Below are 14,614 nucleotides of genomic sequence, written 5' to 3'. Positions count from 1 at the left end.
CTACACCAGACGGTCTCTTGAAGGACACAAAGAAATGGGACATGAGGATTGAGCCCCAAGAACCTGTAATCTTTGGTACCTAACTGGGGGCAACTCTCCATCTCAGACACTAAAAATTAAACCAGCAGAGTTTAGTGAAATTAAGAGACATTAACTACCTTCCCAGTACATTTTGCTGAATGTTGCTCAGGCCACAAAGTTATGCAATTATGAACTCTGTCCTCTAATGATCTACTTATGATCTACTGGAGAGATTAGGCTCAGGGTTCACCTTGAGAGGGGGAAGCTTGTACTCAGGAGCAGCCCCTTTGAGCGGCGAATCCCAGAGAGGACTGGCCATTCTGAAATGCTCCTCTTCATCCATGTGTTTTCATCTGTGCAGTGCCTTGTATTTGTCCATGAAAGACACTGAAAAAGGAGTAAAAGAACTGAACCTAGAGAAGGACAAGAAGATTTTCAATCACTGCTTCACAGGTAAAAGGCTTTGTGAGTCTGAAGTGGGGCTTCTGGGGCAGGCAGTATGGAGGCCTCGCTCAGCCTCACATGTGGGTGACGGATGTAGAGCTTGGGGGCGGGGAGTGGGGTCATGGAATGCAGGCTGGTGGACATGATCATCGAACTTCCTCAGCATGGAAGGAGAAAGAAAGGTGAAACAAAAGTTTGTCATTCAAGATCAAAATCTCAGAAGTTCCAGCTATATCAATCAAAGGGTCATATTTTGTTTTCCAATAAATGGCAGGATGTTGAAATAGACACAGAGTTGAATACGGTGATAAACAGGAATCAAGATACCCAATGTAAGATTTAGGTGGCAATATTTGGGATGTCTGAGGCTGTACAGGGTGAGGCATTATGTATTATGGGTTTAGGGAGGTGGTGTAGTGGTTTAAAACATGTTCTTTGGAGCCAGACTTCCTTGGTTCAAATTCTAGCTCTTCACCGTACGAGCTGTAAAACCTTAGGCAAACAATTTAGCCTCTCTGTGCTTCACTTTCCTTGTCTGTCAAATGGGGATAATCGTAGTGCACCTACATTAAGGCTTGCTGTAACTATAATGTGTTTAGAACACACACTAAGTGGTGCAAGCTCTCAGTGCAGCTATTATGATTAAGAAGTCACTTGTCTGCACAGACAAATCAATTCTGTGTGTTCAGAAAAGAGAAAGAACTCAGGGGTAGTTGGGGTAAATAGAAGGTGGTGCCTAAATTCTACTCTGAAAGATGGGTAGAATTTCTTCAAGTATTTGTGGGAAGGAATTCTGATGAAGATAGTTAGGCTGAGCAGATGGTGAGGACAAAGTTATGGGGCTGAGATTTCCAGAATATTCATCAGGGAAAGAAAATGACCAGCCTGGTAGGACTGATGGTTCCTTAGGGGAAAAAAAATGAGAAGTACAGTTTGGGACTAGGTTGTCAGATGTCAGACATGGTTGACTTCTGGTGACAATAGAGGTCAAGAGAGGAAAACACTGAGAAGATACAACAGATGGAATCCGAAGGGCTGTCCAATCAACAGATAATTCACAAAAAAAGGTATAGAGGTCATCCGGAGCTCTCCAGGGGCAACTGTCAGAGGCTCGTTCTTTGGTAAAGAGAGCTAACATTCCCTCTGATGGTCCCATCCAGGTAACTGTGTCATCGACTGGCTCGTTTCCAATAAATCTGTTCGGAATCGTCAGGAGGGCCTGGTGATAGCCTCCTCCTTGCTCAACGAAGGGTACCTGCAGCCTGCTGGAGACCTCTCCAAAACCGCGGTGGACGGAACTGCTGAGAACCCTTTCCTCGACAACCCCGACGCCTTCTACTACTTTGTGAGTGAGAGAGCTCCCCATCTACTCCTCCTGGCTTGGGGGCTGCTCTGGGCGGGTTCTGGGTTGGTCTCAGTTCATATCTGCCGCGAAAGAAAGAGCCCAGCCCTACAGCGTTGATCCACGTCCACGTCCCTGACTTGACAGCTGTCCCCCTCCACAATGCCTGTCACATCCAGCGAGATTCTTTTTTTTTTTTTTGCGGTACGCGGACCTCTCGCTGTCGTGGCCTCTCCCGTTGCGGAGCACAGGCTCCCGACGCGCAGGCTCAGCGGCCATGGCTCAAGGGCCCAGCCGCTCAACGGCACGTGGGATCCTCCCAGACCGGGGTACGAAGCCGTGTCCCCTGCATGGGCAGGCGGACTCGCAACCACTGCGCCTGCACCACCAGGGAAGCCCCCAGTGAGATTCTTTAAAGGGAAATATTGTTCACTTGAATAGTTTTGTTTATTTACTTTAAAAAATTTGCTATATCTATTCTTATTCTACGCAAGAATTCTTTTATAAAAACTTATTAGGCCCAAGTACATGACAGGCACCCACCTAGACAAAGGAGACACAGTAGTGGAAAGAAAAATAACAGGCAAAAATTATGGCCCTCTGGGAGCTTCCTTTCTAGAGGGAGATGTGTAAAATCACAATGGCCAGTTTTATATTTCCAAATCAACATTAAAATATGTGACTCAGTACAAAATGTGTTCATCCGGGTGCCTTCCTCCTGCACCATGAGTATCCCCGGTGGCATGCTTACCACAGATTGGGAAACATTGCATTGTACAGTATGGACTTAAGCTTGGGTTACATGACAAATCTGGCAAAGTGGATTTCTAGGGGGATTTTGGCAATTTTGTTTCCATTTGGGGTCAGGGCACAAAAGTAAGGAAGCTGCTTATAAAAATGAAGTGAATGTCACAGAGAGAGTTTCATTTCACTTTGGGGAAGTTCCCCTGTCAGAATTTTTTCTTTTTTTAGCATTTTGATCTGGTTGTTTATAGCCATTTAAATGTGGGACTCTAAAAATACCCAGCACAGTGGCTCCTCTTCCTCTGTGTGATTCACTGCTGTCTTATAGCTGAGCAAGGCCCAGTTCCTTCCCGACCTCAGAGGATGTGGCTGGACACATGCTCTTGGTCTTCTCAAAGTGGAGGAGCTGAGCGACAGAGGGCATTATGGAGATTGTGTTGTGTGCACAGTGCCTTATAAACTAGCCAACTCTGCTTTCAGGGATTTGGCCATAAGCTCCCAAGAGAAGAAAGGCTTTGAAAAAAGATGTGCTGAGCTAGACTTCCAATATAGCTTGGGGAACCCAAGAAAATGAAAGGATATTGATAAAACCACACTTGAGCAGAGACAAGAGAGTAGCTAGCAACAAGAAATAAGCATCTAGATGGGACTTCCCTGGCGGTCTAGTGATTAAGACTCTAAGCTTCCACTGCAGGGGAGGCGGGTTCAATCCCTGATCAGGGAACTAAGATCCCACATGCCACACTGCAAGGCCAAAAAAAAAAAAAAAAAAAACCCCAAAAGCCCCCAGAAACTTTAAAGTTCAGGTTGGAATAAACCAATAAACCACAGGGGGAAGGAGTGGCTGGAGGGGAGAGGGAGATGGAGATGGTATAAGTAGCAATATGCCTAAGACTGGGAAAATAAACTTGCTCTTTGGTTCCCCAATAGCCAGACAGTGGGTTCTTCTGTGAAGAGAATTCCAGTGATGATGATGTGATTCTGAAAGAAGAATTCAGAGGGGTCATTATCAAGCAGGGATGTTTACTGAAGCAGGTGAGTGGTCACTACTATTCCATCCTAACCTTTCTCCCTTACCAAGTCCTTTGTATTCTAAATCACCAAATGTTATTTTGTTTGTTTGGTCAATAGTCAATTAGAAAATGACACCCACCTAGTGAAAGATAGACAGATAGTTAAGTAGATGATCAAAGTGGCATTAGGTCAGGAGGACTGAGGCAGGCAGGGGAGAAGCACCTTAAAATAGGGAAATTCGGGACGTCCCTGGCAGTCCAGTGGTTAAGACTCCACGCTTCCACTGCAGGGGGTGTGGGTTTGATCCCTGGTTGGGGAACTAAGATCGCACATGCTGTGTGGTGCAGCCAAAAAAATTAAAAATAAATAAATAAAATAGGGAAATTCTTCTTCTATCAATGTTTCAAGAAAATGCTGACCCTTTCATCAGTTGGAGGATATCAGCTGGCTAAGAGATGCCTTCAAAAGACAGGGATGTTTGATAGTGAAAGTACTTCCATTGGCCTATCCCTCCTCCCTGCAAAGTAACCAGGAAATAGGAACAGGCCATACCCAGAAGAGGAATATCATAAACCACTGAGAGCAAGGAAGTACCATTTCAGACTGTGGGCAGGTCATGGTGAGGCCAAATCCAGACCAGCTCTGCAAGGGCAGCAGCAAACAAAGGTCAAATCTGGCCAGAGGGCATAGACTCAGTAATTACCCCACTGTCAGTCTGGAAGGCAGGGGCTGGGGTGAGCTGAAGAGCTCTGGTTAGTTACCAGGTGCCAAGGCACAGGATGCCAAGAGGTAAGAGAACACAGGGGCTGGGGCTGAGTGAGGAAGTCAGGGCCAGCACCTCTACAGGATAATATGTGAATATTCAGGGTGAAACAACTGAGGCTAGCATATGTTGTCGAGAAGCCAAAGCTGCTTTTTTTTTTTTTTTTTTTTAACATCTTTATTGGAGTATAATTGTTTTACAATAGTGTGTTAGTTTTTCCTTTACAACAAACTGAATCAGTTATACATATACATATGTTCCCATATCTCTTCCCTCTTGCATCACCCTCTCTCCCACCCTCCCTATCCCACCCCTCTAGGTGGTCACAAAGCACCGAGCTGATCTCCCTGTGCTATGCAGCAGCTTCCCACTAGCTATCTAATTTACATTTGATAGTGTATATATGTCCCTGCCACTCTCTCACTTCGTCATAACCCACCCTTCCCCCTCCCCATATCCTCAAGTCCATGCTCGAGTAAGTCTATGTTTTATTCCCGTCCTACCACGAATCTCTTCATGACATTTTTTAAGGCCAAGGTCTTGCCCTCGCGGCTGTGCCGTGAGCTGTCTTAAAGGCATTTCTCAGTACGTAACAGAGAGAATCTGGTTGCTGTAAGGAGGTTTCCCTGCATTGTCTACAGGTCCTGTGGGACTGAGAGATTTGACTTATAATGGGACCCTGAACTTCCAGGGTGAAGAGAGAAGAACCAAAGTTGAGTGTATATTTATACTTAAAAAGGAGAGCGTTAATTTTGAGTTTCACTAGGGAAAGTAGGGCATTAGTGTGGAAAACTTACCTTCACATCAGGTTTTGAGAGAACAAGGTCCTAAGGAATAATACAGCCATGGTTGTGAAAGAATTCTGGACTATTCTAATGACTTTTATGACAGGGTACTCACTGACTAGATTAAAAGACGAGCGTAGGAGCAGGGCCAGCCTTATACAGGGAAGGATCTGGCAGTTGCCCATAGGCAGAGCTTGTCCATCACCTGCTTTCTCATTTGTTCTGATAAACGTTCCTATGTTATCTGGCTCTTTGATTACAGGTGCTGAAAGGTGGCTGTTAAAGTAGGAATCACTTGGGGGGGAATTTCACTGTTTCCTTTTTGTTGATGTCTTCTATAATTTTATATTGTTATCAGCCATGAAGGACTTTTCTTGAGTTAGTTGATCTGACAAGCCTTACTTTAGAGTGGAGTCCTGAGGAAACTGAACATGAAGGTTGATAAGAGGTAGACAAAGTCCCGGCTGGACTGGAGTCATGTCCAGGCAAAGGGCCCAATGGAGATACTGGATGGCCAAAAGTCGGCTGAGGGTAATGGTGCGAGTGAGTGTTGAAGGTAATGGTACTGGAAGTAGGCTTACTTCCCTGTTTTCCCTCGCCTTCTTTACATGGCCATTGGTAGGTGCAAGTTAGCCTTTAGATTGCCCAGTTGGTACACATTTGAATCCTCCAGGGATCTGTTAAAATTGCACCCCAGGCCAATTAAATCAGAATCTCTGGATGTTATAGGTCCCCAAGAGAGTCTGATGCGTGGCCAATGTGAAGAACCACCTTTTTCTTAAAAGTTAATTTATCCTATTATCAAAGTACCACTGTTTAAATAGTCAGAAACCTCCTTTTAACATGAAGAAAACAGAAATCTTTGTGCATTCAGGAATTGTGTTCTTTTTCAATATTCTCCCCTCTAATTTGGGGGGGAGGTAGAGGGAAGAAAAACCTCTTCTACTTGAATTGACAGCCTCCTTTAATGTTTCCAATCTCTTGCCTGGTGGTTTACAACCCTGGTTCATAGCAGAATCACCTGAGAAATTTTTGAAAATCTTCTCTTTAAGTACCACATAACTAAACCACCCTGTGTCTACTGTTGGGAGTTAGCCAGGGTTACCTGTGTAGAAGGCTTATCTCGAAAAAGGACACCTATGCTCCATACTTCACAGGTGGGAAGTAGCTGCATCAAGCTGGTGGTCAATCCCATCCCCCCCCATTTCCCCCCTCCTTCTCTCATCCCGGAGGAAATAATTCTACCTGGGGGCCGAGCAAGTTTGAGGATGAATGATTTTGGATTATATTCAATATAATCCTTTTCATATAATTCATTCTGTGACGACAGTGAATAAAATATCTAGTTTCTCAACCACGTGTAGATTCTTTGATGAGGAGATTCTTTGTGTTATATGTGTTTTTCTTGTATCTGCTACAGAGTTCAGCATCTTTCTTGGTCTGTAATAGGCAACAAATATATTTAGAGTGAATTAAATCGAATATAAGCGCAGCCGTTCTTCAGTATCCACAGGGGATTGGTTCCAGGACTGCCACGGATACCAAAACCTGTGGATGCTCAAGTCCCTTGTATAAAATGGCACAGCGCATAGATGACGCTGACAGAGCAGCAACAATTCTTGGAAACCCCAGGCATGCATGCATTCCTTAAAATACCCCAGGAAATGCTCAGTCAATGAAAGATAACTCTTCAGTGCATCACATTGTGATGCCAGTGAGGGCTTAAAGACAATGTGGTGGTCGGCCAGGGTTGGCTGATTTCACACCCTCTTGTATCTTGCTCTTCCACTGACTTGTGAGTACTTGATATTCACCCAGTAATTGCATAAGAGAACGTGACTTGTGTATCCATGGATCTGGAGGAAACGATGTGGGACAGAAGCATTAGTGTCCTCAGCCTATGGGCAGCACCAGCTAAGGCAAAGAGCAGGCACTCATAACAAGAATTCTAGAAACTGATGCTTTACAAAAGCCATTCTGTATGTGATACTGCAGATAGAAATATTCTCTGTTCTCCCATATGACTCTACAGCATTCTGGCTCCTTTCTTCAGGCAAGTAAAAGGTTCTTTGGAGCTGAGCTCTTTGACCAGACGCCCTGCCAAATAACTTAGACCCATTCTTGAAAGCTCTCTTTAAACTCTTCTGACCTGGCATTATGAAAGAGGCACAGTTTGCTCAAATCACAAACGTTTCATTGCTTTCTATACAAGGGCAGTGAAAAATTTTGGAAAATTTGTATATGTGCCTCTGGCATGTGGTGCTTCAGAAATAGCATACAATATTCTTCATATTGGCAAGATAGAAACTATATATTTTCTAATCTAAATTTTAGCTTCTGGAGTTGACATTTGAATTTACTGTGGGAAATCATAGAATCAGGTTTAACATAACATTTTAAACAACTGCTATCAGCTAATTGAAATAACTGGGTAATTCAAGGCAATTACAAACAGATATGAAGGGGCTCCCGTGTGCCGGGCACGGTGCTGGGCATGGGAGAAACAAAGATAAACAGACACAAATCCTGCCTCAGAACCCACAGTCTAGACAATGTCAATGTTTAATTCTATGGGGAAGGGCCAAGTCCTATTCTTCTTCATCATGTCTGTCACAACCACTATTGCTTCCAATTTCCATTGCTGCTACCCATAGTTAGTCCCTAATAATTTTATGCCAGGATTGTTGCAATCATTTCTTGATGATCTTCTTATTACCATATTATCTTACCCCGGGCTTCTTTTGTGTGTGTGTGTGTGTGTGTGTGTGTGTTACGCGGGCCTCTCACTGTTGTGGCCTCTCCCGTTGCGGAGCACAGGCTCCGGATGCGCAGGCTCAGGGGCCATGGCTCACGGGCCCAGCCGCTCCGCGGCATGTGGGATCTTCCCGGACCGGGGCACGAACCCGCGTCCCCTGCATCGGCAGGCGGACTTTCAACCACTGCGCCACCAGGGAAGCCCTATACTCAATATCTTGTGATAAACTATAATGGAAAAGAATCTAAAAAAGAATATATATACGTGTGTGTCTATAACTGAATCAATTTGCTGTACACCTGAAACTAATGCAACATTGTAAATCAACTGTATTTCAGTAAAAATTTAAAAAAACCCAAAAAACAAAAAGAAACACCCAAATTAAGTTTCCAAATAATAAACAATAAATATTTTAAAAATCCTTTGAAACTCATTACCTGTACATGTTATTTGATTTGGACATTTGCTATTTTATATTTCCACATAGGTTATAAACTCTTTGAAGAACAGGGCCATGTCTTAAATCTCTTGATAGCCCCCCATTACCTAACACAGTACGTTGTACATAATACTGTCTTATATAATGCTAAAGCTGTAAGACAATCTTAGAAATAACTTAATCCATGATTTAATAACATCTATCTACTGCTATCTCTCTGACAAAGGTCCGGGTTGTGGCCTGGTTTCTCCTGGAGTTAGGATTTCATCTTTACTTTTTTCTTATTTCAACTCAACAAGACTTATCACATAGGTACTAGGTGTACCGAGTGATGCAAAGAACTCATCCTTTCTTTTTCTGTGTTGATCCTGGATACAGGGGCATAGGCGGAAGAACTGGAAAGTGAGGAAGTTCATTCTGAGAGAAGACCCTGCGTATCTGCACTACTATGACCCTGCTGGGGTGAGAGGCTGTGCTCGATAAACCCATCCCACTAGAAGCCTCTGCTGCTTCTATTCACTGGGCTTCCCAGTCCCCTTTCTGCTCTATTGAAGCTCCTTTCTTCTTCACAATCCCTCTTCTTTATCCTCACCCTCCTCTACCTTTTCCTACCCCTTCTTATTGCAAAGATCTGAGATCTTAGGCTTTGAGTCCAGCAGAATCACAGGGATGGAAGAAAATATCACTATATGGTCATGTATTTGGTCAACTCAACATAATCTTCTTTGTTTGCGCCAATCTGATATTTTCAGAGGAACTCAACCAATCCAACACTGCTCTTGGCTTAATACACAAAAAAGTGATAATTCCTCTTCTACGCCTACTTCAGTGAGAACATTGTTTGAGTCCAGCCATTTGGGCTGTTGATTATTCAGAAGAGGGTTTTTTCCTCAATAAAATGAGCCATGTCTATCTGGGTTGGGACCTCAGCCTCTGCTTGCAGTGCAGGGCTCTTGGGTTCCCTCCTGTGAAGGTTATACTACTATGTCTGTTGCCTGGGGCCAAAGGGCTCTGGAAACGTGTGGTCCTTCTCTCATGGGACATGATGATTCAGCCTCACTGCCTCCTCTGCCTGCCCCTTTCCTCCGGATGTGAAGCTCAGATTGACTTGGGTCTCCTCTTCCAGCTCCCACACTTCCCCTCTGTGTGAAGTGAGGGATGGAGGATCCAGAAGGGGTTCTCTTTCATCTCTTTCTGCTCTTATCTACACCACAGTGAGTCTGTGTGGCTTTTGCTCCAACAGGATAAAGTATACCCATGCATTTTACTTTGGAAACATAATGAAGGACTCCTCTCTCCTTTAGGGGGAAGATCCCTTGGGAGCGATTTGCCTGAGAGGTTGTGTGGTGACCTCAGTGGAGAGCAACCCAGATGGTAAGAATGAATTTCTGTGGGAGAGAGGTGTGTCTACCCAGGCTCCCTTCCCACACCGGGACACCCTGAGTCAACAGCAATCACTCCTTCACTCCCTCACTCAGGCATGAATGAATTTACTGTCTGAAAACTTTAGAAAGACCCAAAGCTATTCTCTCCCAACTGCTGCCCTGGCTGTCTGGGCTTCGGGGACTTGGAGTGGTTTTGTGGCTGCCTTGAATAAATCCTAGTGCAATGCTGAGAAAAATCCATCACCTCAGAACCGGCTTAGGTGGAGACACTTGTTACCTCCTGATGCCTGAGACTGAGCCATGACATTCCTTAAAGGGGACCTTTTACAGACCAGGAAATATCCCACAACAAAAGGAACGTTTGTGCCGCGAGGCAGTGTGGGAAGCAGGAAGTGCTCCTGGGTTATAGTTAGGTCTAGGCTAGTTAGTTAGAGGCACAGCTTTGGGTACGTTGCCTAACTAATCTGGGCTCTCCCGTCTCCTCTGAGAACGATGGAGTTGCACCAGATGACCCTTGGGTCCTGATCACAAGTTTATGATTTGGTGATGAAATGACTGTGTCTCCTCAGGTGTAGGAATGAGTGGTGTCAGTGGGAAGACGCGGTTCAGACATCCAGACCCTGGTTTTTCCTTGTCATGTTGGGTTTATGAGATTATAGAGGCTGACAGGAAAACACTGCAGCTGCAAAAGCCGAGATTTTTACTATTCCTGGATCTGCCACTCTTAGTGTTGGGATGGAGAGCATGCTGCTTTTTGATCTGAGATGGATGTGTTTTAAGTCTTGTCACAGTACTGGAAAGTTTGCTGCCTTCCGATCTTTCAGCAAAGAGTCTCACTTAGCCCTTGATAGAAACCAGTTCAGGCTATACTGATGGCACTGGTGGTGAATCTGGGGTTTTTCTGATGTTTTAAAAAAATATATTGAGGTCAGCTCTTGGTTTATATTGTGAGTGGAGGAAAGATACTCACTGGACACTATTACAGGGTTACTCATTCAACACTGTGTGCAAAAGTGAGAAATTTAGTTTGCTTGTAAACTGTAAAATGTTTCTCCTTGGGTGTTTTACTTTTTTTTTTTTTTTTTTTTTTTGCGGTACGCGGGCCTCTCACTGTTGTGGCCTCTCCCGTTGCGGAGCACAGGCTCCAGACGCGCAGGCTCAGCGGCCATGGCTCACGGGCCCAGCCGCTCCACGGCATGTGGGATCTTCCCAGACCGGGGCACGAACCCGTGTCCCCTGCATCGGCAGGCGAACTCTCAACCACTGCACCACCAGGGAAACCATGTGTTTTACTTCTTAAACACACATACACACACACGCACAAAATCATACTACACACCTGTATATATAAGCACTATATATATAATCATATAATAAATATGTATGATCATACAGTGACAGTAAGTTTGCAAATCACATACTTACTTTTCTTGGAACGCTTGAAAAGTGGGGATTTCATTGCTTGCAGAAGGAGGGTAAACTAGGTGGCCTTTCTGGTGCCCATGCCTACTGTCACTTTCTCTCTCACCAGGCAAGAAGAGTGAAGAAGAGAACCTCTTTGAGATCATCACGGCTGATGAAGTTCACTATTTCTTGCAAGCAGCCACCCCAAAGGAGCGTACCGAGTGGATCAAAGCCATCCAGGTGGCCTTCCGGACAGGGAAGTGAGGACACACCGGCGACCTGCACCACCCTGCTTCCCGAGGGAACCTCATGGATAAGCTCGGTCCAGGACCTGGCCACTTCTGCGACAGATCAACGAGAAAGGGCCCAGGGGTGGGACATTGTCATCTTCGGGGGTCCTGAATGTAACTAACCACGTGCTGCGTGATGTTCGCCTACACCGACCGCATTGCTCACTGAAGCCTCTCTGCCACCACTCCCTGTGTCCCCCAGGCAGATTGACAAGCTGTGTGGCCTGGGCACGTTGCTTACCCTCTCCAGGCCTCAGGTTCCTCCTCTGGAAAATGAAGGAATTGAACTAGGAGAGCCCTGAGGTCCTCCCTAGCTTCAAAAGCCCCGCGATTCTAATACCCATGGCAGTGCAGCTGTGGAGTCCCTCTGTGACCAAGTCTTGGCCTTCAGAACCTGAAACAACTCTTCCCTTTTGTCAGCACGACCGAGGGCTCGAATTTAGGCGGCAAGGGGATGAGGAAAAAGTTTAAGAGGAAAGAGTGAGGACGGGAGGGACACCAGGAGCCATTGTAAACAAGTGTCAATTTTATTGTTTATATGCACAGCTTTTATAAAATGCAGATCCAGGGAGTTCAGGGAGTTAAAGCACACTAGGTTCTGTTTAAGATTAGGTTAGTTTCTTTCTCGTGGGAACAGTCTGTCCTTCATCCTGCTAACTTTTTGATAACAATATTTTTACCGTCTCTGTTTGTACCCAAAGTTTCTATTATGACTGGGCATGTTGTTCTTGACCTTGTGATAAACATTAGCAAAATGTCCAGAATGGGCTTCACCTGCACCTGTCATGCACTGATCACCTCGGGAAAAACGTGGGTGGAGAAGTCCCAAGAGCGTTGGCTCAACCTTACTGAGGCATGCATGAATGCCTGCCTCTATTTTGGGAGCCTGTGCTCAATTGGTCATTTTTCTCCAGGCCGAATACCCTTAACAGGCATGGCGCGCTCCACACCCTTTAAAACTGTTGCCCATCTGTACTAAGAGCACTAGGTACAAACCTCTTTTTTTCCCTTTTGCTGCCTTTCCTTGCTCTTGGCCACAAGATCATATATCACGGTCAAGCAGAACCCTCTTCCTTCCTTGCCCTACCCAGAAACTTCCTGAGAGCCAGCCAGCGCCGCAGTGGTGGCTTTTAGCTTGAAGCCTTGTGACGACAGCCTGGAAAGTTATGTCTTCTGAGAAAAAGACCCGAGGAAACCAGGAGTAGCCCAGGGTCCTCTACACGTCCTGAAGCTGCCCAAAGCAGGCGTGTTCCACTCGCACTGGAGACTGATCTGACTCGGGGCTATCTTTGTCCCTTTCCAGAGCATTTCTCTACCATTTTTTCTAATTAGGAGCGGGAACTCCAAATCTGCAAGATTCTGCTTCATTTGAGTGTTTACAGAAAAAAAATGGCCAGAAGGGTTTTCTTTATGGGGTCTCTCCATGGGTGAAGGGGCTGGACAGCTGCCCGCCTGAAGTGTCCCCCCAGCTCCAGAGGGTGGAGGGGCTGGATCACAGGCCAGCTGATTGGATGATGAGTTTACACAAAGACAGCTCAGAAAGGACTTATATCTAGACAGCACCTGGAGTTGGCCGTCACGTTGTGCCGTGCCTTCAATTCTTGAGTTAAAGATACTGTGGTTGTGCCTTAAAGCATATGCTTTAAGGACAAGCTGTCCGGTCTCCTGCTCGGCCTCTGAGGGGCCTCGCAGACCCATCATCAGCCCAGCGGGATCTGACCTAGGTTCAAATTGGGTACCTGTTTCCAATTTTTGACCCCGTCCACCAACTAGTGATTCTAAACCAAAATTGTGGAGGAAATCTGGTATGTTGTGCAGGTGTATTTTCCAACTTCAGATTTTTAATTTTAAGGCCCTAGTAAGGAAAGGAGAGAAGAAAATTCTTCCTGGTTTTATCAACTCCTCTCTTTCCCTCCCCCAATTCTTTACAATATCCTTGAAGCTATTCCTACCTCCAGATTGTTTTCTCAATGGCCGAGAGATGAAAGACTACCTTTTCTCTGATTCTTTAGTACACTGTATTAGAACATGCTTGGTAGTTTTTCTATATTCAGTGTTAAAAGTATTTATTAATATGGAATCAGTTTTGAGTTTTGAAATAAATGTTATCATGTTTAGCATCTTCTTGGTACCATGACTCTGATGTTTTGCCTGACATTCGTGACTCTCCTTTTTTACCACCTACTTTCCCTTACTGAGGATAACACCATCTGTCATCTCTCAAATCATCCCAATGACTTTGCAATTTTTTTAAAAACAAAGTTAGTGTATTCTAGGGAGCAAGATTATAGGGAAAATAAAACATGGGGAAAATAAAGATAAGGCTTAGGGAAAAGGAAGATATACGGACAGTATATCTTCCTAGTACCTAAGCCTTTATCAGTAATTTTAAATTTATGAGACCTTGATTATAATGTTTAGGCAAGCAAAAGAGTCTATAAATGACCATTATTTTTAAGAATGCAGAAAATGATTTACATTAGAGGAAAAGAAGTTTCCCACTGAAATGTTGCAAAGTATGGTTGTGCAGGGTATGCACTGCTTAACTCCCGGGGGCGTGAGTCACTAGACTGTAGTCTAGGTGATTGTCACCTCTTGGGATTTGCATTGTACAATCTGCATTTGTATATTGTGGTCTGCGGAGAATTCAAAGCATCATTATGGCTTCCTAACAGGGGCAATTGGAATGAAGTTGTCACTTGCCAAAGTAAATACTTAGAGTATAGGTGTAGATATTATGTCTGAACCTCTTTGGCTTAGAAATCATACTCAGGCCCCTTCAGCACAGAAATAAGCAAACCCACACGGGGCTGAGCCCCAGAGACAGAGATTGCCCTCAGTGATATGGGTCAAGGAAAGTACTACCTGTCAATTCCATTTGAAGAACATTAGAAGCTGGAAAAAGGGTTGCTCAGCATTTACCCAGGATTCCAACTTAGAGCGGGGAAAAAAATAAATTGGAAGAGAATCATTTATGGGAGAATTAGGAAAGAATATATAAAGGGGGAAAACGGCTTCTTGCATCATGTGACTGATAGCAAGTCAGAAAAATAAAGCATTAAATCTGATAAATCTAACACGCTCTTGGGAAAAAAAAAAATAGAAGGAGGCCTTGTAAGGTGAGAATCCTCCACTCGGGTGGAGAACACAGTACTAATTTAAGGAAAGACGTTAAGTGTCTCATAGACACACATACAGTGGCTAAAATCCTACCAAAGGGAGATGGCT

The 14,614-nt window shown here is 44.6% G+C and overlaps 1 protein-coding gene across 6 annotated transcripts in view; it reads left to right on the top strand.

Moving 5' to 3' along the window:
• The window catches only part of PLEK (pleckstrin), a 64,696-nt gene extending 51,190 nt beyond the window's left edge, over nt 1-13,506 (top strand). For 4 of the 6 annotated variants that reach the window (XM_067007491.1, XM_067007489.1, XM_067007490.1 and 1 more), the window contains 6 exons: nt 383-474; nt 1,626-1,810; nt 3,482-3,586; nt 8,686-8,769; nt 9,612-9,681; nt 11,224-13,506. In XM_067007491.1, coding sequence (XP_066863592.1) covers nt 383-474; nt 1,626-1,810; nt 3,482-3,586; nt 8,686-8,769; nt 9,612-9,681; nt 11,224-11,360 — 673 coding nt within the window. In that variant the 3' untranslated portion in view covers nt 11,361-13,506. The remainder of the gene's footprint in view (nt 1-382; nt 475-1,625; nt 1,811-3,481; nt 3,587-8,685; nt 8,770-9,611; nt 9,682-11,223) is intronic. The other 2 variants (XM_067007493.1, XM_067007492.1) reach the window with 1 other exon arrangement.
• The last annotated feature ends 1,108 nt before the right edge of the window (nt 13,507-14,614 follow it).

The sequence above is a fragment of the Kogia breviceps genome, chromosome 11 (genome assembly GCF_026419965.1).
Source record: "Kogia breviceps isolate mKogBre1 chromosome 11, mKogBre1 haplotype 1, whole genome shotgun sequence".
NCBI lineage: Eukaryota > Metazoa > Chordata > Mammalia > Artiodactyla > Physeteridae > Kogia > Kogia breviceps.
Note: the sequence above shows the minus strand (reverse complement) of the source record. Positions and strands in the feature narration are given on the sequence as shown.